General features: G+C 35.5%; 1 protein-coding gene across 1 annotated transcript in view; it reads left to right on the top strand.

Moving 5' to 3' along the window:
* The window catches only part of LOC145688360 (UMP-CMP kinase-like), a 119,231-nt gene extending 98,014 nt beyond the window's left edge, over positions 1 to 21,217 (top strand). The window contains exons 5-6 of the mRNA XM_081762509.1: positions 13,840 to 14,016; positions 16,915 to 21,217. Coding sequence (XP_081618635.1) covers positions 13,840 to 14,016; positions 16,915 to 16,962 — 225 coding nt within the window. The 3' untranslated portion in view covers positions 16,963 to 21,217. The remainder of the gene's footprint in view (positions 1 to 13,839; positions 14,017 to 16,914) is intronic.
* Positions 21,218 to 21,484: the final 267 nt, after the last annotated feature.

Consider the following 21,484-nt stretch of genomic DNA (forward strand, 5'->3'; position numbering starts at 1 on the left):
CTCTGTTCGTTACGGTCTGTGAACGATCGCATTGTTGTCGTTTTTAAAATATAATCGCATTTAGTTAAGAGGATAGTTAATGATATTGAATTCTCATTGCTTATAAAAATGATATGACACCGTGAAGTGAAATATACTGTGGTTTGTACTGGAAGAATCTAGCGTTAGTTCATACGAATTCTCACATATTGATCAGTGAACGATAGTTTATTTAATGGCTAGTTGGTTTCAATATATATATATATATATATATATATATATATAATGAGACTGCCTTGAACAGTCTTGGGCAAAACGACGGAATAGGGTGTCTATAAACGAATTTATGTAATATAATGTGAATAAAGGAATAACAATAGTGATAATACATATATTGTAGTAAGTGTGAGTAAATAATAGGACAACTATAAATATATGTGCCCAGTTGTAATTTTTGCCACAAAGTATTGATTGTGCAGGGGGTAGACAAAAAAATCTAAAAACACTTCATACAAGACACGTAAGTTTGGCCTTCCACTGTACAACACGTGTAGCGGTTGCCGATCGTTTTTTGTTTTCAATGTGTCATGTGGACCTTCTTCTTCCGTCAGCAGTAACCAGTTCACCTGTCAGTGTTGTGGTGTGAAAATGGTGCGGTAAAATGGGCGACCTGACAGACTTCCAAAGAGGCATGATTGTTGGTGCCCGTCTGTTTGGAGCTTCAGTGGTTAACAGTGGCGAACATTGTGGGGGTATAAAAGGCACTGCGTCCAGTGTCATGAGGGCAAACAATGTCTGCTAAGCAGAACAATGGTCGAAAGACAATCCTGACAGATAGGGACCGGAGGGCATTAAAACGGATTGTAGCAGCTAAAAAGAAGACCACTTTAATGAAAATTACGTCTGAACTCAATTCCGGCCTACAGAACCCGGTTTCATCGAAAACTGTGCGGCGGGAACTTCATAAAATGAAAATTCATGGTAGGGCCACTATTGCCAAACCCCTGGTCACAGCAGTAAATGCGAAGGGACGTGTCCAGTGGTGCAAGGACCACAAGGCGTGGACTCATGAGCAGTGGAAACACGTAATGTGGTCCAATGAATCAACCTTCACCTTGTTTCTAACAACCGGTCATGATACAGACTGTCTTCTCCCAACCGTATAGCATGAGGTGGTTCTGTTACAGTATGGGCAGTGATATCGTGGTTTTCTGCAGGTCCCATCATAGCCCTGCATGGAATGATGAATGCTAAGGCGTATGAGCCCATTTTGGGAGACCAAGTTCTACCCATGGCCCAAATATTGTTCTCTGATAGTGATGGCATCTACAAAGATGATTTGGCACCCTGTCACGCTGCAAAAACGGTGAAATCATGGTTTGAGGAGCATGACCAGGAGCTATCACACCTCCCCTGGGTCCCACAATCACCAGATCTGAACATCATTGAGCCATTGTGGTTTGAGTTATAAAAGCGTGTTTGGTCTCATTACCCTCCACCGGCATCCCTTGAGGAACTGGATCATGTTTTGAAGAAACAATGGTACAAAATTCCACGCACCACGATTCAGGAGCTGTATACGTCCATTTCACGTCGGATCCAAGCTGTTCTGGACGCAAAAGGAGGCCCCACACCATACTAGGTATGATTTTCACACTTTTGCAAACGTTTTAGATTTTTTGTCTAACCCTTATATATATATATATATATATATATATATATATATATATATATATATATATATATATATATATATATATATATATAATCATGCACTGACCATTATGTCAGAATTTAGTGTGTGAGGGAGTGTGGTTTGTGAAAATGATGGATTATATTATCACTTCGTGGCTCGACAATTAATAGTAATCGTACATACTAACTACTCATCTGGTCTGACGATGCGAATAGTAGTCATGTAGCAAATGATTCTGGATAGTTTCCAAGTAATCACAGAACAGAATAGCCGTTTGCAGAATTGGTACAGTTTAAGTATATGCGTTCAGCTTACATTTGCGATAGTACTCTGTAACTTTGAAAACTTTTTTCCACGTCACCTTATTAAATCGAGTTCATTACTGTTCGCAGAGCTGACAAAGTGGATAGGATTGAATAATATAGTAAATTTATTACAGTAGAATACCAAGTTGTCGATTCTTCCCCCTAAATATTTTCATTTTTCCTAGTTTTAAACTAGGTAGTGATTGAAATTAAATGACACCTCAAGATGTAGCGGATCTTGTGGATTGGGAGCTACTAGTAAGATTTGGCAGACAACTTGCTAGTACAAAATTTATTTTATTTATTTTTTTAAATTTTAGCAAATCCCTGTTAGATTTTTTGTATTTATTGACTTTATTCTAGTTTTTCCATACTTGTAACTCTTCTCAGTTTCTGAGGGGTCGGATATTTTTTTATTTAGAAATTCTAAATTAGAGACTACACCAACCTTCCGGCTGGACCGGCCGTAATTTGAGTGAATTGGTACCGGAAACAGTTAATAGTCAATCATTCCACAGGGCTTATTCCTTGTGAGATGCTTGCCTAGAAGGCACGAACTCGTGCCTAGGCACTCAGAGACCGCGTTGTGCCACGCATTTTAGTAGACCATCTGTTTCGGCATATGAAAGTATATTTGGCTGTGGATTGTCATATGTCTAAATTCGACCACTTATCTTTGTCGTATTTAGCGTACTAGTGTATTTTCCTTTCGCGCGCCTTTTCTCTATCTATCTCGCTATTCCCTTCTTCAAGATTTTTTTTTTTTTTTTTGATTTTTCAACCTTCCTCCCCCCGAGTTTTGAACTTGACAAATATCAACCATTTAATATATATCATTTGAACCTGAATTTCCAACTGAGATGTTGCGAGACACGATTCGTGGAGGTATTCGTTGACGTCAAATATTAAGGGACCGTTTTCCATCACAATTTGACCCACTGTGATAGCGAGCGATAGTTCAGTATACGATTCAATTTTTGTTTTCGTTGCTTTTATCATTATTCATTTTAAATTCTCCATTGTACTATCCGTTATTTCTACTTTTGTTTCCATTCATTACCATATAGGTGAAAGTTGTGTAAATTTTGGGCCCATAAGTATTACTAACATTTTTAGAGTCATATATCAGGTGTTCTAAAAATGGCGCCCACACACCACAGAACACTATTCTATAGGTCAAAATAAAGCGAAAATGCTGTATGACGAAATACCCTCCGCTGCCTCCTTCAGTCGCTACGGAGAACTGAAAATTTACAATGTGACAACATTGTAGATTATCTTTGAAACATTAGCAGTTACTCTACGAATTCTTCACGTAGTTACATCGATTATCGCCAGGTGGAGTTGCTGACAGGCCCAGAGTAAAATGGAAATTATATTATATATTTCAAAGAGTAATATTGTGGATAATTTTGGATGCTGATTGGCTTGTCGTCTGTTTCAGCGTTTTTCATTGGCTAATCCTTTCTCAATTCCAGAATAGTTTGTCATTGCTCATACTTTTTTTTAGTCTGATAGACGTTGATACTAACGCCATCTCTTAGCATTGGTAGCGTTATTTCATGGTCTAAGAAAAGTCACAACTAGAGTAATTTATACCTATGTGTGTGTGTGTGTTACACAACTTACACAGCAGAGTGATACAAAAGGAAGTCTCCTGTTACTAACTTGCTTTACTTAATTACAATAAAATGCATTTGTAGTAATAAAATAATTGTCATGTTAAGTATAATTGCAAAAATTGAAGAAAAAGTGCAATTAAAAAAAACATTTTTTATTATTTCTACATTAGTATTATGAGAATAATACCTTCTGTGAGACAGAAGCAAAAAAAGATAATCCTCGGGAATATTTCGATTCAGAATCGTTGTTGTTTTTGTTTTTTTAATCAGTAGGTATCCTTTTGTAAGTAATTGTTCAAGACCGGGCATGGATACCACTTAGACTTATAGGAGGTCCCTTTCCGGATAATTCTGGAAATTGGCCCTCCTAAAAATGCAATTTTAGATATTTTTGAATGAACAGAGTTTTTCGTGTTTTTCTCCTTTTTTCACAGTGGAAAATATGTATTCTTGAATGAGACTATGGCGATATAACTATCAATTTTTCATTTAAAGGAATCTCCACTTCGTACAGAAAAAATACAGTGAAAACAATATTTACTGTCTTTTCATCATCAAGATCACAATTCCGGATTTTTCCATCCCTACTTAAATCTCAGCCCAAATGTTATCACTTTTATCTACCCCATGAAAATGTCGGGCCCTACTATCATTTGGGGTGGTCAGAACACAAGGGATTTAAGTTCAATTATCAAAGCTTTGAGAAAAATGACTAAGTTTGTGTACATAGAAGAATGAGCACTGGTTTCTACAATATAAAAGCTATTTACAATAATTGAACGTTAACCTTTCAAGCACTGAAAAGAGCTTCGTGTAAAAATCTTAAGTATAAAATATCACCAAAATATCCAAAAAGTGGATTTGAATCCATTGTGCATTGAGTGCCCCATTTAGGAATTAAGGCGGAGATTAGAACTTAGTTTTCTTTTTTTTTCTTAATTCTTCTTTTATTTTTTACTATTTTTGTCTGTTTTGTGGCATGCTGAGAATCTCACAAAAATTATTAGTAGTAGTAGAGTACCGGTACACCTCCGGAGTCAGCGCTCCTGTTTCTTTCACTAATATAATTTTTCATTCATGTAAACTGATTTCAAAATTATATTTTCTTTTACAACTATATTTTACAAAATTATATTTTTCTTTAGGAACGTTTGTATCTATAACAAACTGTTAGCATGAGATTGCTTGTTGTCTATCCAACATACAGAAGAATAATAGATTATGTATCTGCGCTTATCATTTTTTCAGTGTGATTATGTCCCGAGGCTCAAAGAGGCGGCGACGACGATGATAGTGAACGAAATATGAATTAAGAAAGCGGAAGGAAATGGAAGAACTCATGTACAGCGTGTTTGTTCACAACGAAATTCACTTGTCGCGAGCTGCGATTGAACCAAGGGATCTTGCTCACCGATTACACTGTTCAACAAATTTTGATCGAAAGTATGTAAATTCTTTGAAATTGCGAATTTTACATTCATTTAAGCATAATATGAAAGGAAATAATAATAGAAAAATTTTCTTAGCTCAGGTTGTGAAAAAAAACGCCCTTGTACAACAGTAGCTGTGTATATATACAAATGTATTAATATTTATAGAGCATTTAAGCAAAATCCTTGTTAAAACCTACATTTCACTTTTTTTTTATCTATTTCACTGTGATGTGATAAGCTGGAGAGTTAAGAAGTACCCTAACCTATAGCTTTCTATACCCTTGTACTTCCTTTTTCAAAATTGCGCAAATACCAGTTTCACAGCGATACAGAAAATAAAGTAACCGTGGTCAAGTTAAACATTAACAGTTCCGTAATAAAAATCAGTATTAACATCAAAACACGAAAAATACGTACAAATACCTTTTTGTGCAAGAACTACACTGCAATGTAGACAAAAGTTTCAAGTGATCCCTTGTACAGGATTATGTTTATTTTATTTTGAGCGTCTTCGCTTGGCTTGCCTTTTGTAGGTTACATCTGGAGCATCCCTTGCAATAGTCCAACAGTAGTTGGCCAATATGTTAGAACTCCACTTTCCCTCATATCTCTTCTCCATGGCTGCAATATCTTGATGGAAACGCTCACCATGTTCGTCACTTATTGCTCCACAATCTTCGGGAAAGAAGTCTAGATGTCAATGAAGAAAGTGGAGTTTCAGAGACATATTGCAACCAAGATTTCCGTAGCACAATAACAACTTTGCTACCAGTTGTTTGTAATTTGTTGCTCGGTGTCTTCCCGAGAACTGTGAACACTCTTCAAGCTTTCCCACGCAGCTTTCTCCTCACCTTGGAGAATTTCGTCGAACTTGTGATCTTTGAATAGTTGCCTAATCTGTGGCCCTATGAAAACATCCTCTTTAACTTTGGCATCACTTAATCGAGGGAATTGTCCTCTTAGGTACTTATAGGCCTCATCCTCTTGGTTCATGCTCTTAACAAACCTTTTCATAAGACCTAATTTAATATGTAGAGGGGGAAGCAAAATTCGGTTACGATCTACCAGTGGTTCATGCTGCACATTTTTCACTCCCGGCTGAAGAGTTTCTCTGGTACTCCAATCACTTTTGCGGTAATGAGATCCACGATCTCTACTGTCCCATTCGCATATAAAGCAACAATACTTTGTATACCCTAACTGCATACCTAGCAACAGTGCTATTACTTTAAGGTCACCACAAATGAGCCACTGAAAATCGTAATGTTTAATGGCTTGAAGTAAACGTTTCAAGTTTTCATAAGATTCCTTCATATGAACTGCGTAACCTACAGGAATTGAAGGAAGTTCATTTCCAATATGTAAAAGCACTGCCTTTAAACTCACCTTGGACGAATCTATAAAGAGCCTCCACTCCGTAGGTTCGTAATTAATTTTAAGTGCCCTCATGAGACCATTTACAAGGTCTGTATGATAAGTAATGAGACTCGCCGCGCCGCGGCGCGCGTGTCGCTGGAGCGGGTTTGTCGGTGATGGAGGATGTAGGGGGGGGTCCGAGCAAAGCAACGCACCGCGCGTCAGTTGGCTCCGAGCCTTAGTGGAGCGCGGACAAGCCTTGGACAAAGCCCTTGTGAACATTCTTGTCACGGCGGAAAATCAACAAACATGGAGGGTTCCATCGAACAGCGTTATGCGATCAAATTTTGCGTTCGCCTGGGGAAAACGGCTACTCAGACGCTTTCTCTCATCACGGAGGCCTACAAAGAGGAAGCCCTATCCAAAGCCCAGGTGTTTCGTTGGCACAGTGCGTTCCGGAACGGCCGGGAAAGCGTTGAGGATCTGGAGAGGGCTGGACGCCCGACAACAGTGACTACGGACGAAACTGTGGCAAAAGTGAGGGATCTCCTGAACTCAGACCGTCGATTATCGTTGAGATTGATTGCTGATGAACTCGATATGAACCACACAACAGTGCACAAGATTGTGACGGAACTATTGGGAATGAGAAAAATCTGTGCGAAACTGGTGCCGCGAGTGTTGACTGACGAACAAAAGCAACGACGTGTTGATTGTTGTCAGGAACTGTTGAACCTCATGAACAGTGACCCTAACTTTGAAGATGACGTCATAACAGGTGACGAGTCGTGGGTGTTCCAGTACGACCCTGAAACGAAACGTCAAAGCGCGGAGTGGCACACTCCTGCGTCCCCGCGCCCCAAGAAGGCCAGAATGTCGAAGTCAAAGGTGAAAACAATGTTGATTGTTTTTTTTGACAATGTGGGGGTGGTCCACAAGGAGTTTGTACCCCAAGGACAAGCCGTCAACGCCGCCTTCTACAAACAAGTCCTTGAGAGACTGCACAGGAGCGTCAAGCGGAAAAGACCGGCGATCGCTAGCCGGTGGAAGTTGCATCACGACAATGCCCCTGCCCACACCGCCTTCTTAGTGACCTCCTTTTTGACCCGGATTGGGGTGGAAGTCCTTCCACAACCACCCTACAGCCCAGATGTGAGCCCGGCCGACTTCTTCCTCTTCCCGAAGCTGAAGCCACGCTTGAAAGGAACCCGTTTTGCAGACGTCACAGCCATCCAAGCAGCCGTGACCACATTTCTAAAGGACATGCCGGCTGCTGACTTCCAGGGGGCGTTTGCAGCGTGGAAACATCGATTGCAGAAGTGCATCGACGCAAGAGGAGAGTACTTCGAAAGCTTTTAAGTCCCTGTACAGATCAGATCAATAAAACAATGTTTCCAGACCTGGTCTCATTACTTATCATACAAACCCTGTACATCTGTACATGCCACAAGTGTCTCTTCCATAGTAAAAAATGAAGTGAACATCTTCTCCCTATTCCGATACACTGAAATATTTACTTTTTCCTGCAATAAATTCCATTGCTTTAAGCGTGACGCTAAAATTTCGGCTTTGCTTTTCGAGAGGTCCAAGTCTCTGATTAGATCACTTAGTTCCCCTTGAGTAAGTCTATGTGGTTCACATGAAGGTTCTACAACAAACGTAGGGTCCTTAGAAGTACTTGATTCAGGAGCTTCAACTTCTTGATCATCATCAGAAAAAAGATCGTATTCTTTAGGTGGGTCAGGAACAGGTAGTCTTTCTCCATGTGGAACAGAGCGCATTGCAGAAGGAATGTTAGGATAGATCAAGGCCCGCTTCTTCTTCGTGGAAACTCCCTTCTTGACGGAAGGAACCATACAAAAATAACAGTCTCTGATGTGGTCGCTTGGCTCCCTCCAAATCATGGGCACTGCAAAAGGCATTGAGCGCCCCTTCCCATTAATCCAATTTCTTAGATTGCTGGCACAAGTGTTACAAACAATGTGGGGTGCCCAAGATTTATCTTGGTCTCCAATTTTACAACCAAAGTAATATTGATAGGCTTTTCTTATTAGTGGTGTTATAGTCTGCTTTTGTGAGGAAAATGTCACTTCCCCACACACGTAGCAGAAGCTATCCGCACTGTTTACACAATTTCGCGGCATTTTTGTTTATTGAAATCCTCAAAATGTCACTTGAAATAGTTCCGACAACTATTTAAAAATATACATTCGAAATACCAGTATTTTTGCGTACTTGTAGTTGTATTTTTATGTCCTGCACTACACAAACGTCACACCCAAAACGCTGATAACTGCACTAAACCTGTCTTTTCTAACAATAGCAGAACACTACTGAGATAAGGAACACAATGAAACCAAGCGTTCATATAGTTTCTCCAGTGTTGCCGGATCAGTGTAACATTTTACCCCAAACGAAGCGAATATATTTATTTTTAAAGTGTTATTATTAGACATGCCTGTAAAACGAAAAGTAGAGCTAATATTCGAAAATAACTTTCAAATTCGTGATCAACACCACAAAATCAATAAGAATTAGCTGATTTTGTTCAATTTACATTTTCGTTGTTGAACACTGTTATATGACAAATGGAACTTTGGGAGTTGGGGCAGGATGATAAAATGAGAATTAAAAATAAATGTAGTCTCTATAAACGAGTTGAATGGTTAGGCATATAGCGTCAATACACATTCATTTGCACACATCAGTTAATAAGGCATAATTCTGTAAAGGAAACAGGGTCTATACTGGATATAGTAAAATGTTATATTATACTAACAAGCATTAAAGAAAGACGTAAATTTCCTTTCTCACTAAGGCTGTGCAGAAAAATGAAGCCTGCAGACCGTACTATAAAGTACACATTATACCAAATATCCTGCTCGACAGCATTTAGCTGCACTTATATTGTCAGGATACGATTCTTTTTGCCGTTATATCAAAATTTCCAAATTGTAGTTAAGTCTTATAGGTTTAACTTCAGTATATCTCCAATTGTTGAAGGTGCTGGATTAACGCCAAAACTTTTGAGATTCATACTGGGAAACGAAGCTAGAATTACGCTTACATAAGTCAAACTACAAAATACTATAATGTAACAAACTATGCTTGAAAGCAAGTAACAGTATTACGTGTACATCCCATCAAAAAGTTTGTTTATATGGAATTATATATTTTCTCAAGTAATATTGAAACTGTAAGTGGTAGTAGATTTATAATACTTCCGGCTTTAGTAGAGAGGTCAGTGCTTTTAAGTTATAATAGGAGTAGCTACTGTAGTTTCCAAAGCATCTTCGTTTATACTTATTACCCACCGTCGCTTCGCGCCAGCTCCCTACGGGACCAACCCCGCAAGTATCGTCCAGAGTGAATATACATACAATTATTGTACAGTTGGTGCATGTTTTCGCATCAATGATCTTTTTAAGGCGTAGCAGTTTGCAGGCATATTATTGATATGTACGATTATTTGGACATGCACCATGATAATAACACTAGAATGGATTAAGGTATTAAAAAAAAGAAAAGAAAAATGAAATAAAATAATATCATAAAATAGACGACAGCTCGTAAAACTGCACACCATGCTAGTTAAGCAGTGATCAAGAACGATACTCTCCTGTTACTCTTAAAACTGTGAGTAAATAAATACAAGTTGAAAACTTCGTGTCAGTTTCCCACGCTTAAGAATACAAATTACACGTAATTCTTCCACAATAAATGTTACCTATTGTTAATGCATGACCTCGTAATTTGTGAAAATTATATTTAAAAAACAAGTTAACGTAAAGTTATCTGAATAACAACATTGTATTCATTTATTTTTCTAAATTTTAAAGGACGTTTCAAATACACTAACAAATATTTTACCACTTCAAAGTTTGTAATGTCAAATATTCTGTTACTAGACCCCTACATAAAATATGTTTAAATTATCTTCCAAAAATATTACTTAATCTTTGCTGAGCTGATTGAGAACAAAATATATGTTTGCCAAAGTCAGTAATGCACAAAAGGGCTGAAGATAGTCGTATGGATTATATAGAATGTACTGTAACATCTGATTTTACAGTTGGCTCGGTAGCCGAGCGTGCTAAGGCACGTTTCTCTGAGAGTTATTTTGAAAATTTGAGAGATCAATTTTACCTGGTTCAAATTCCACTTGTTCAACATTTTATTTTTTCCTCCTACGATCTAATTGTATCATTAATTTCAAATATCTATATCATATAATTATGTCTTTTTAGAAAGAATACTAAAACTTTATGTATAGACGTATATTTTGAGATCTCACTAGATTGCGGTGAGCCATTATGAAAACATCACATCTAAGCATTGAAGCAGACTTTATTATTTGAATTCATAAAATCTTCTAGTCTGAGTTATTCTCTTTTTTAAACAACTGTTTATTTCCGATTCATTACGAAACAATAAAATTACACTAATTTAGCTAGAATATAGGTATTTTTCTAGAAACTACTTGGGTTAACTTTGTAAATATTTGCTCTTCTGTTTGCAAGTGAACTGTACTTATTTTATACCTATGCTAATAGATCGTGCTAGTATCAACGTTATCGTTTTTAACTGCCATCTGGAAAGAATCGATGTAACTATTTGATGGAAGATTAACTGTATGGTCCTTTATCTGCAATGCGATGTTGCCACATAGTGCAAATCACGTCTTCAGATGACCATCAGGAAAGTATACAATATATTTTTTGCTTTATTTTGACCTGTAGAATAGTGCTCTGTGGTCCGTGGGTGCCATTTTTAGAACACCCGATATATATTTTCTGTGTTTACGTGCCTGCCTTGAACATTAAATGTCCACTCCTTTAAAAATTGTTTGAGAATAGAAATGTTTATCATTATGCGCGGTTAGTTAGTCGAATTGTGTTATATGGTCGGATTTTATGTAAAGTGTTGCAACCTTAGGACTCTATTAATCGGGGTCATTAATTTGAAAGATTAAATAATAATTGAGTATATGTATGTTGAGATATAAATACATGTTGAATATAAATGTGATATTAAAGTAAAATGTATAATGTTGATTTACGTAGTTAAATATGTGTAAAAGGTCTTGGTACCTAACCCGAACGGTCATTGATTGCCATAGTTTCGAAATATTCGACGAATATAAAATGTGAATTTAAAAATACCGCCGCATGTTAAATATTTTCTTTTTTAATCTTTGTAATATGGTTAATTAATATATGTAAATATTAACAGCAAGCATCTGTTATTATACTAACTGCATGTGGCATGAAATTAAGGCAAGTCATCGTAACCCTAATGTATTATTAAATTTACCCACAAGTTTATAAACCTGGAATCTTCCTGTGCAATTATATTCCCATTTCATTCATCATATACCAATCCTATAACCTAACTGGTGCTCACTTCATTAATGGTGATTTCGATACAAAAACCAAACCTCTTTGAACTTAGAAAATTCTCGCTTCCTTTATAGTGTGCGAATATAACTATAATTGTGTGCACCTAATGTGATACAAGGTGCTAGTGATTCAAGCTGATAATAAATGGACGGGATAATAAATGGAATAACAAGGTGACGTAGTCACCGTGAAATTACTGACAAAACTTCAATTCCTTAATCTCGGAGAATGAAAAAATGTATAATTAAATAAGTTTACAAACTGAATATGTAATGTCTACAAATTATAAGGACTAGTTCATATGCGTATATCTAAATAAAGTGAATTTAGGTACATGGACACGAAAAGAGTGCCTTACGAAAACAGTGCGAACGTGCAATATAAAAAGTGGTCTGAAAGTACGAGGAACGACTCGTCGAATCATCTTTTTTTTAGTTTTTTTTTCATTTCATATGAGATACAGACTCCTTTTAACCAACATTTTAAGTTTTTTCGTTTCATATGAAAAATCATAGAATGTGATTAGATTTTCAGATTTACATCTCATTTTATCAAAATTTAAATTATTCTTTTTTCATCCTTCTGTTAATATCATATATATACGTTAATGTAATCCAATATTTTATATAGAATGATACATTCATATGTATACTTATTTGCATGTTCTTAACAGTTTAATTTTTCAGTAGATGTAATAAATGTTCACCAACTGTAGTTAGATGATAGTTCCTTTTTAAACTGAATCACCTATATCAATACATTATCCTGTATGTATGTTTGTGTGTGTGTGTGTGTGAATGAATGACAAATTTAGTTTTAAATTGTAGCCTTTAATATTGATTTACGACCATAGTGTTTATAATATGTGTGCAATACTATATTATATGTATTGGTGCGTGACCGAGGTCATGAAAGATAACTAACTCTAAATTACTCTAAATCGGCTCTGGGAGGAAAGCCAAAACAACAGAATGAGCGTTGATAACGACAGTCTTTTCAAGAATCTCGGAAACTTATATTTGTGGAAAATGTGTAAATCACTTTGGATTCTTTTTTTCTTTCCATAGCTAATTCAAATGTGTGTTCGATTTCCACTGTGGAAATTCAAATACTGGATAAAGGTTATTCAACATTTGGAAATAACAGACGAACGATTAAATTAATACTCCTCCCACTTGTGCAGTTACCTGGATTCAGGTCAGAGTAGCATGAGGGAACATGTGTCTCTTCAGAACCTCTTCAGAATTGATTCTCAAGTAATAACATTCGGGTATGAATCACCTTATCAATAACTATTCAAGTTTCTTTACCATATTTTCGTCATTATCCAGTACTTCTTCATCTCTAGTTCCTTCTTCCTTTCTCCTTTCCTTCCTCTTTCCTTCTTTCCTCCTACCTTCTTCTCTTCTTTCTCACTCTTTCTTGTCCTATTTCTATTAAAACTGAAGAGGGGTCGTGAGTGGGAGTTGTCGCTATAGACGCGGTCATTAAATTTGTTTGGTGTTTCTCTTCGGAAGTCCGATACTAAATTAACTAAGAACAAAACCTACATACAAAGCAAAAATCCCAAAATTCATTCATTTTAATTTATTTATTTAATTTTCTAAATTATCCGTTTAAGCTCAAGGTAGCGTCTTCCTCTTTCCCAATCACGATTTACGCCTTGCTTCATGGCGACGTTCACTAATGGACGTCTGCCAATTCCAGCTTCACAACCACATTCCCGTTAGTGCCCTCTTACTTTATCGCTGTGCATTCATCTTCCATTCTTTTGCGCATGCAGTCACATAAACTATTTTTGGAATTTACATGCCTATATCTCGGACTTACTTGAGATATCTCACATCTGGATTTGGAATCGTCAGACTCGATTTAGCACGCAAGGTGACTTTTGACCTGATCGCGAAAAAATCTGGTCCTTATAGCAAACCAGACAGGTCCTTTAGTGACAAACTCAGTGATAATTTAATACTTTAAAGATGTGTGAATTTACCTTAGTTGTTCACAAATGCTATTAGTAATTATTTTTGCACTTGATTGTGTTCTTAGGTCTGCACAGAGCGATGTTTAAGCAGAGGAGCAGCTGGCAGCGGGAGGGTTGATGATAACATTGAAAGTCTTAGAAAGAGGTTTCAAACATATGTTAATGACACAATGCCTATCATAAAATACTACGAAGATATGGGGCGTGTTCGCAAGATAGACGCAACTAGAACACCAGATGAGGTGGGTACCTTTTGTGTTATAGTGCGTATACATCATATTTCGTGACATTTTTAACACTTCTAATGTATTTCATATTCAGGAACAAAGTTGTGTTTTGTTAGAATTTTTTTCAGGATAACTTAGAGGAACATAAACAAAATAGACTTATGTTCTATAAAGTTTTGCAGTGACACAATAGATCTTTAAAAAAATGTGTTTTTACGTTCATTTTTATATCAGTAGATATGAAACTATTAGGTTGGTGCAATTGAAATGTCTCTTGGCATGTGTCATTTCAAAGAATATATATATATATATATATATCGTCGTCTGAGACTCAATACTGAGTAAGTAAACATTTCATCAATTTTACAGGAGAAACAAAGAAAACTGTTTAGAAACTAGCTTTGGCCTCATTTTATGTGGTATTACTTTGAGGAAATAACAGAGCCATTAGAACGGATGTACTACTTAACAGGATTGTGTGCCATCCTATATTGATTCTAATGGTATCAAAAACTCAAATTCTCCAAAATTGGAAGATGCGCGATGTTGAATCTCAGACGACGATATAGAGAGAGTTTAGTGTGGCGATCTGTATCTTTTATTCAGTGTTATGTGAGCGGTACGAAATTCTACAAACCAACAGCGTATGGAGCATTCATTCAACATTCCTGGTTCAATTGCTGATGATTAACTGCTGATGTTTTTCGTGCAGCGTGTACTCCTTTCAGCGCGTAAAGTAAAATGACTCTCAATTGTTTGTTCATGGTGCACTTCCTCCCGACTTTTCAGCAACACACTGCTGACTGACTGGATGCCCCAACCTGTTTTCTGAACATGTACAAAGTTTATAACGTCGTCCTTGTGACCTCTGTCCATCGGTTGGTTACGTGAGAGATGGTTGTTTTTCACTAGGCGTAAAATGGGAAATTTCAATTGCACCAACCAAACATACTCAAATAACGGGAAGGAATATAAATCTACCTGACAGACGGGAGATCAGGGTTTAAGTTTCCCGCCAATCTAATGATTAGATTTCTCTGTTTTTCCAGTGCAGTTCCACACGTGTTCGTAAAACGCATATAAGTAATTAATATTTGTATATGTATTGCGCGTGTTACAATCTTTCTAAATCAAAGTACTCACCGTATTAGATTGCCTCAAATAATGCCAGCAGAACGCTAACTAGTCAGGGCTTGAGTAATAAACTACCAGAAACAAAACTAATAACTAGGGAATTACGAGTGAGTAAAATTACCTGAAGTTCATTTTCCTGATGAATGTGCTAATTGTATTAGAATGATTAGTTTTCCTGAAATTGGAACAATGTTTCAGAGACGAAAGATAGGAAAATCGTTTACGACGCTTGAAATTACAACCATCTGCATAAAATCGAACAGTGTGGGAGTGTGTAAGATGAACAGCAAAATATACTTGATTCAGGAAAATTTTATTTTTTCTTTCTTTTCTGTAAATCACATAGGCCAGTGAGGCAATAGGGGTTGCACAAGGACAGCAGAACATCTGTGTGATGGCACTGTATGTATCAGTACATTATCACTTACTTTCTTGCAGCCAATAAGCCTTTCTTGTAAAAATAACATATACAAGTTCTACATAATGGCTGAAGAATTTTAAACCATTTTTCTTGCTCAAAAGTGGCTAGTTCAGAATAATTCATACGTGTACGGTCTCACTCCTCCAAAACCTTCGTAGTGACTCAGTATTTCAGATATGACCGCGCAGATTACAGCAGATTTTCACTTTTGTGCTTACGAAAGCATTTCAGCCAGACTTTGTGTTATAGAAAAAATCTTTAAGGTAAAATCAACAGCCAAATGTGTATACACATCTTCCATATTATTTTTGCACGAGTTCTGAACGAATTAACCAACTGGGATACGTTCTATCTATACCAAAGAAAATTAAATTAAAACAGGTCGACTCGTGCCTAAGTTATCAAAACAATACGTAGGGTCAATATGACCATTTTCATTGCCTATGTTCGAACTATTTTGTTCGCATAGCAGTGATTTACCAATCCAAAATTACTTAGCATAGATGATGCTACAATAATGTGGCATAAACCATCACTTATCCACCTCCATGTTTCATCATGCACATTTCGGATAGTAAGTCTTTTCGAAGCTTCTTAACCCGCACAGTCGACCAAATGTGAGAAAAGCAATTAAAAAAGATATCCACAGTCTATGATTTTGGTACCATTGCAAATTACTTTTGGTATTGACACTGATGGCAATAATAAAAATACTCCTAAGGTTCTCCCAGGTAGTTTTAGTTGAGACAGATGACTGGAGATGCATATTCAATCCTGCCTTGAGTTGGAAAGTTGTCGTTGTGTATTTTTGGATACAAGCTATTCAGACTTCCTTTGTATGGTTCGACAATTACACTAACATCCCGTTATCCGAAGCTACAGATAAGATATTTGCGCTTTTCTGGACTATGATGCGTTGTCTACGCATAAATGTGAGTCGAATGTGTATCTAGCATTGAAATCCAGTTTTCGATAGCAAGATACGAATAAAAATAGATCAAGTGGAACATAGTCGACGTGAAATGTGGAGAACTATATTCGCCTGCCAGTGTTTCTTTATGCAATCCCTATATGTATGTGGCTGTTTTTTTTTTTTTTTTTTTTTTTTATACAAAGAACGTTAACAAAGTCCATAAGAGGTCAACATTGATCATAATTGTGATAAATATGCATAAATATAAAACGAATTACTGAACTGAAATTAGTCAAAACATGACCACACAACAGCAGAAAAGGTACATTATACAAGCTCTGTCGCTAAACGATTCATCAGATGGGTAAGGGAGGAGCTGGGAAGAAAATTAAGAAAGAAAAGAGTAAAACTTCCAAATATAATGAATATTTTCGTTTGTTTTTAGGTATTTGAAGATGTGAAGAAAGTTTTCCAGGAAGTTGAATTGTCATGAAGTTGTTGGCAACTAGCATTCATTAGAAAATGACAAATATAACATGCATTTCTCAGAAAGGGGTATTATTGTTATAGTATAATTTTATTTTTTGTTAATAAGCTTCACAGTTTCCAGTGTGGTAGTCTCTCTTTTTTCCAAAATTGAAAGGATTGTAAAGCAAAAATGAAGGTTACACTTTTGTTTGTTTCGTTTGAGGTCTAATGAAGTAAAATACAATAAATTATTTGACCATATATTAGGTGGGTTATATTTGCAAAGAGAATTGTGTTTGTTATTTAGTGTTTTATTATATACAAGTATCTGATATATAAAATTTAGGTTATGCATATATGCCTTTATCTTAGTGTTATTTATAATTGCAATGTACGCAAAACAATTAGTCTCGGTTAAATATTTCATGATATTTTGATCTAGAGTCATCAAATTTAATTGACATTTGCAAGAACTGTAATGCCTGAAAATTACTTCTGAATAGTCGTATTAGAAAATAAACGAAGGAATGATTGTTCAGAACGTAACAAAGAAATTTCAAACTTACTATTCACGGTTTTTACTTTCACTACGTTTCGAAGCACATTGATCTCGTCCAACAAGTCGAAAAGCTTGACAAGTTGGTTGATTTGGAGTTTAGCATCCCTTTCAGCACCGAAGAAATTGGAAACATGGACCTATAGATTAAGGTGGAATCTGAATCACATTGACTTTTACTGGAAATCGAACCCGGGTCTCCCATGCTGAAGGCGTGTACGCTAACCACCTAGCCATGAGGGAGCTGTAAGTGTCGAAAAGAAAGATAATCAAAAGGTAAAGATAGATAAACATACTCTAGGACTGGAGGATTAAAATCACCAAAGACTAGCGTACACTTAACTCAAGGAACGCGCTTAGTCTGCATTTATAACGTGTGTGCGACCATGTTCTTGTCATAGCTGTGGTCTGGTCTGGTTTATTGCTCGTATTTTGCAAATAAATTTAGGATGTTTATTTAACCTCTTCCACACTTGCTAGTTGAAGGAGATCGAGGTGCTCCTAAAATCCAAAACTGAACGGTAAAATTTGAAATTTCTTTATCACGTTTCAAATAGGCACGTGATTTATTAAGTAAAATCAGGAAAACATGTCCTTACGTGTTTTTAGGATATGAGTTGACAGAGCGTGCATTCCAGGCTTACCTTTATTTTCGTGCCCTTGTGGTTTAACTTGTGAAAAGCGTTTTTTATGCAATATATAGTTTTAAATTTTGTTTACTAGTGAATTCCACTTTCAGTGCCAGTAGTTTACGTAAATAAACTACAAAATGTATATTAAGATTTTGAGAGTTGATATGGATGTGAAAATTGTTGTGTCTTGAATTTTTTATGTTGTTTTTATGATACTTTGAAGGAAGAATTTTTTGTACTAAAAGCCATTTCAAAATAGCTCCTCTATATTCTTTTATACATAATAGTGACACCAATAAACGTAAAAATGGCATGAGGGGTAAAGGAAGTGCATATGTGCAATATGTGACACTAAAAGTAGGACACAAAGAATAAATGTACAAGATACTCTCTCTCTCTCATGACTAAGTGTTTAATTAGGTTGTGATGATTCGTACCTGATTCGAGTTTCGATAATAACCAATCAGAATATGTTTGGACATCATTGCTTTTTTTTCTGTTGTTCTTGTTGTTGTTATAGAATGCTTTTGTCTATTCTAGTTGTTTCCATTGATATAATGACTTGAAATAAATCAAAATAGTGATCACGCGACAATGGATTTCATTCGTTCTTCAATTGGAATATTTATTTACATGTAAATACTATTGGAAAAATGTGTGCTAAAGTTTTGTACGAAAATTTACGATACCGTAATGCAGAAAGAATATAATGTGAAAAATGAAATGAAATCTTTGAGTTTTACGTCCCACGGTTATGCCGGTTAGGCTAAAGGAGACGGTGATGATGAGAGATGAGTGAAATGGTGGAATGAAGAAAGTGGGAGGAAACGGGAGAACCCCGAGAAAACCCACGAGCACGGTGTTTGTTCACCACAAAGTTCACTTGGCGGGGGTTGGGATCGAACCCGGGACCCCAAGCACCAGAGGTGAACGCTCTACCACTGAGCCACCGCGCCCCCCAGAATATAATGTGAGTTTATTATGGTTACTAATACGTGACCTTGCACTAATTACAGTTTCTGCCTTGATTGATAATTCCTGTCAAAAGTTAACTATGTTTATATGTATATTTATTGTTTGTGTCCTATATTTTAACGCACCAGTATTTTAATTTAATTTTATTATTTCTCTTTTAGCGAATTTTTCTAATATTGATCAAATTCATTTATTTATAGTCAGGACCAAAGACAAAAATGTGGTTTCATGTATATGTGCATATATTTTTCAATTATTATCTTGTTCAGATCAAATGAATTTTAATTTTCGTGAGTATTGCAGATTATTGAATGTTTTTGTTTTTGAGGGTGGAGGTGAGTCGAGAAACATGTATACCTTATTGGATTCATACATATAAAACTGCCATTTTTCGTGTAAAAATATCTGCTGTTGATATTTATTTATTTGTCAAGATATTATTTCATTGAAGTTAACCAGTAAAAATATATAAGTATTGGTTCAATTCTTTGATCGGTACAACCTTTGTAGCAAAGTTGAGTACTTTTAGGAGGAGGAGTTAACTCGAGTGATTTCGTCAAGCAACATGTGTTCAGATATATTTCAAAATCGCTTAAGTTTATGAAACGGTGACTGACTGACTTTCTTTTTCTTTTCTTTTTTTTTCTGTGCAGTGCACAAAAACAAATCTTGCAGATACAAAACTATCTATTTCTTCTTTCAAGAGAGAGAGAAAGAAAGGGGAAGAAAAAAAATAAATCTTTAAATGATCGACTTACTCGGTAAAAATTTTGAAACTTAGATTTACTTCCGTTTGTTACTATACTTAAGTTAGAAATCAAATTTGGTGATTTTCTATTCAGAATATTATTACCTTGGAGTCAATACCCTCCCTGTTATATGATAGAAGTGTATCTTTGACTTCACATTATTCAAATGTTATGTGCTTGTGAATCAAATGAATTCAAGGGAAGAACATTGAGTTCATAGCAATTAACAATATTTGACATTTATACCTTGAAATATGTAGTATGTTTCAGATTTTTCTTTTTCTGTTTTCAGATGTTTATTCAAAATATGTGTAATTGTTAATAACATGTAAATTGAATTATTTTCTTACCGGTATTTTACTGAAAGATAAAAATATAATCTTTTTTGGAAATAATACTTTTGCGAATATGCTGTGTCATTTCATAAATTATTGCAAAGAATCTATTATTTGTATTATTATTAATATTATGATTATTAGCAGTAGTGGTATTCATGTCACAAGCACATATACCAGATTCGTATTTTAATGCCACATTATGTAAAAAAATCATTTCCAAAAGAAAATTACCAAAATTTAAATCCGTTTTTGTATCTTCTTTCTTTCTATGCTGTCATTAATATCTTCAATTTGAATTTTACGAGTGGTGTTAGAATGCATACATCTTTCTAAATGTTCGTAATAAGGCATATCGCTGTTAGTAAATGTATCAAATGTAATTTCTTTTAAAGGAAATAACTACTAAGTAGTTGTAATCATGCTTTTATACTTTTACGACATTATGGCCAGCATTAATACGTAATTAAATATACTTTGCAGTTTATACTAATTGAAATCATCCTTATAGGTTAAAGTCGTTTGTTCTCTTTTTGCTGTGAATTTTCAATGGCATTTACGTACCTCATCCGTATATGCATACTTTTAAGTTAGATTTCCTGCTTATAAAATATTATACTAAAAGCACGTTTGGTATGCATTGTATTTTATTTAATGCAAATAGTATTAGATATTTTCCAATGAAAAGCACAGTACTTTGCATGTGTTCATCTTCAATTTATACTTCAAATAAGTAGTACTTCATTTTACTACTGATTTTCTGAGTCAGTATTTCACTAGTGGGTGTACGGTAGGTAAATATGTAACTGATTGTAATGCGCAATATATATATATAATATGTATGTTGACTATTGTTGAAAGCACATTCAAGTTGATATTGTACCTGAATTACAGGTTACTAGTAAATGTTAAAGTTTAAAAGATTGTGTATTTCTTTCTGGATTTGGACCAAACTGTTCTTGCCCGTGTTTTTTAGTTGAAAAAGTGTGCAATAAATTTTAATATAGGAAGTAAATAAATAATTTCCAGTTAATGTGATTATTTTTTTCTTATTGGTATACTATTATCGTGGCTGTTTGTAGACAGAGTCTGGCACTAACGTGTTAAGGCTGATATCAACTTCTATTAATTCGTAACGTTCAAAACGGATCGTAGAATTTTGTTTTCTTGAAAGTGTGTGTTTTAGGAGATATAGTAATAAGGGTAGCTATGAGAGGTTTTAAAAAATCTATAAAAATTTGAATTTATGTTAGCCTTTTAAATGGTACAAAATAGTTATCAATATGTGGCGGAAAAACTA

This window comes from Thermobia domestica, chromosome 6 (genome assembly GCF_964235325.1).
Source record: "Thermobia domestica chromosome 6, izTheDome1.hap1.1, whole genome shotgun sequence".
Lineage (NCBI taxonomy): Eukaryota > Metazoa > Arthropoda > Insecta > Zygentoma > Lepismatidae > Thermobia > Thermobia domestica.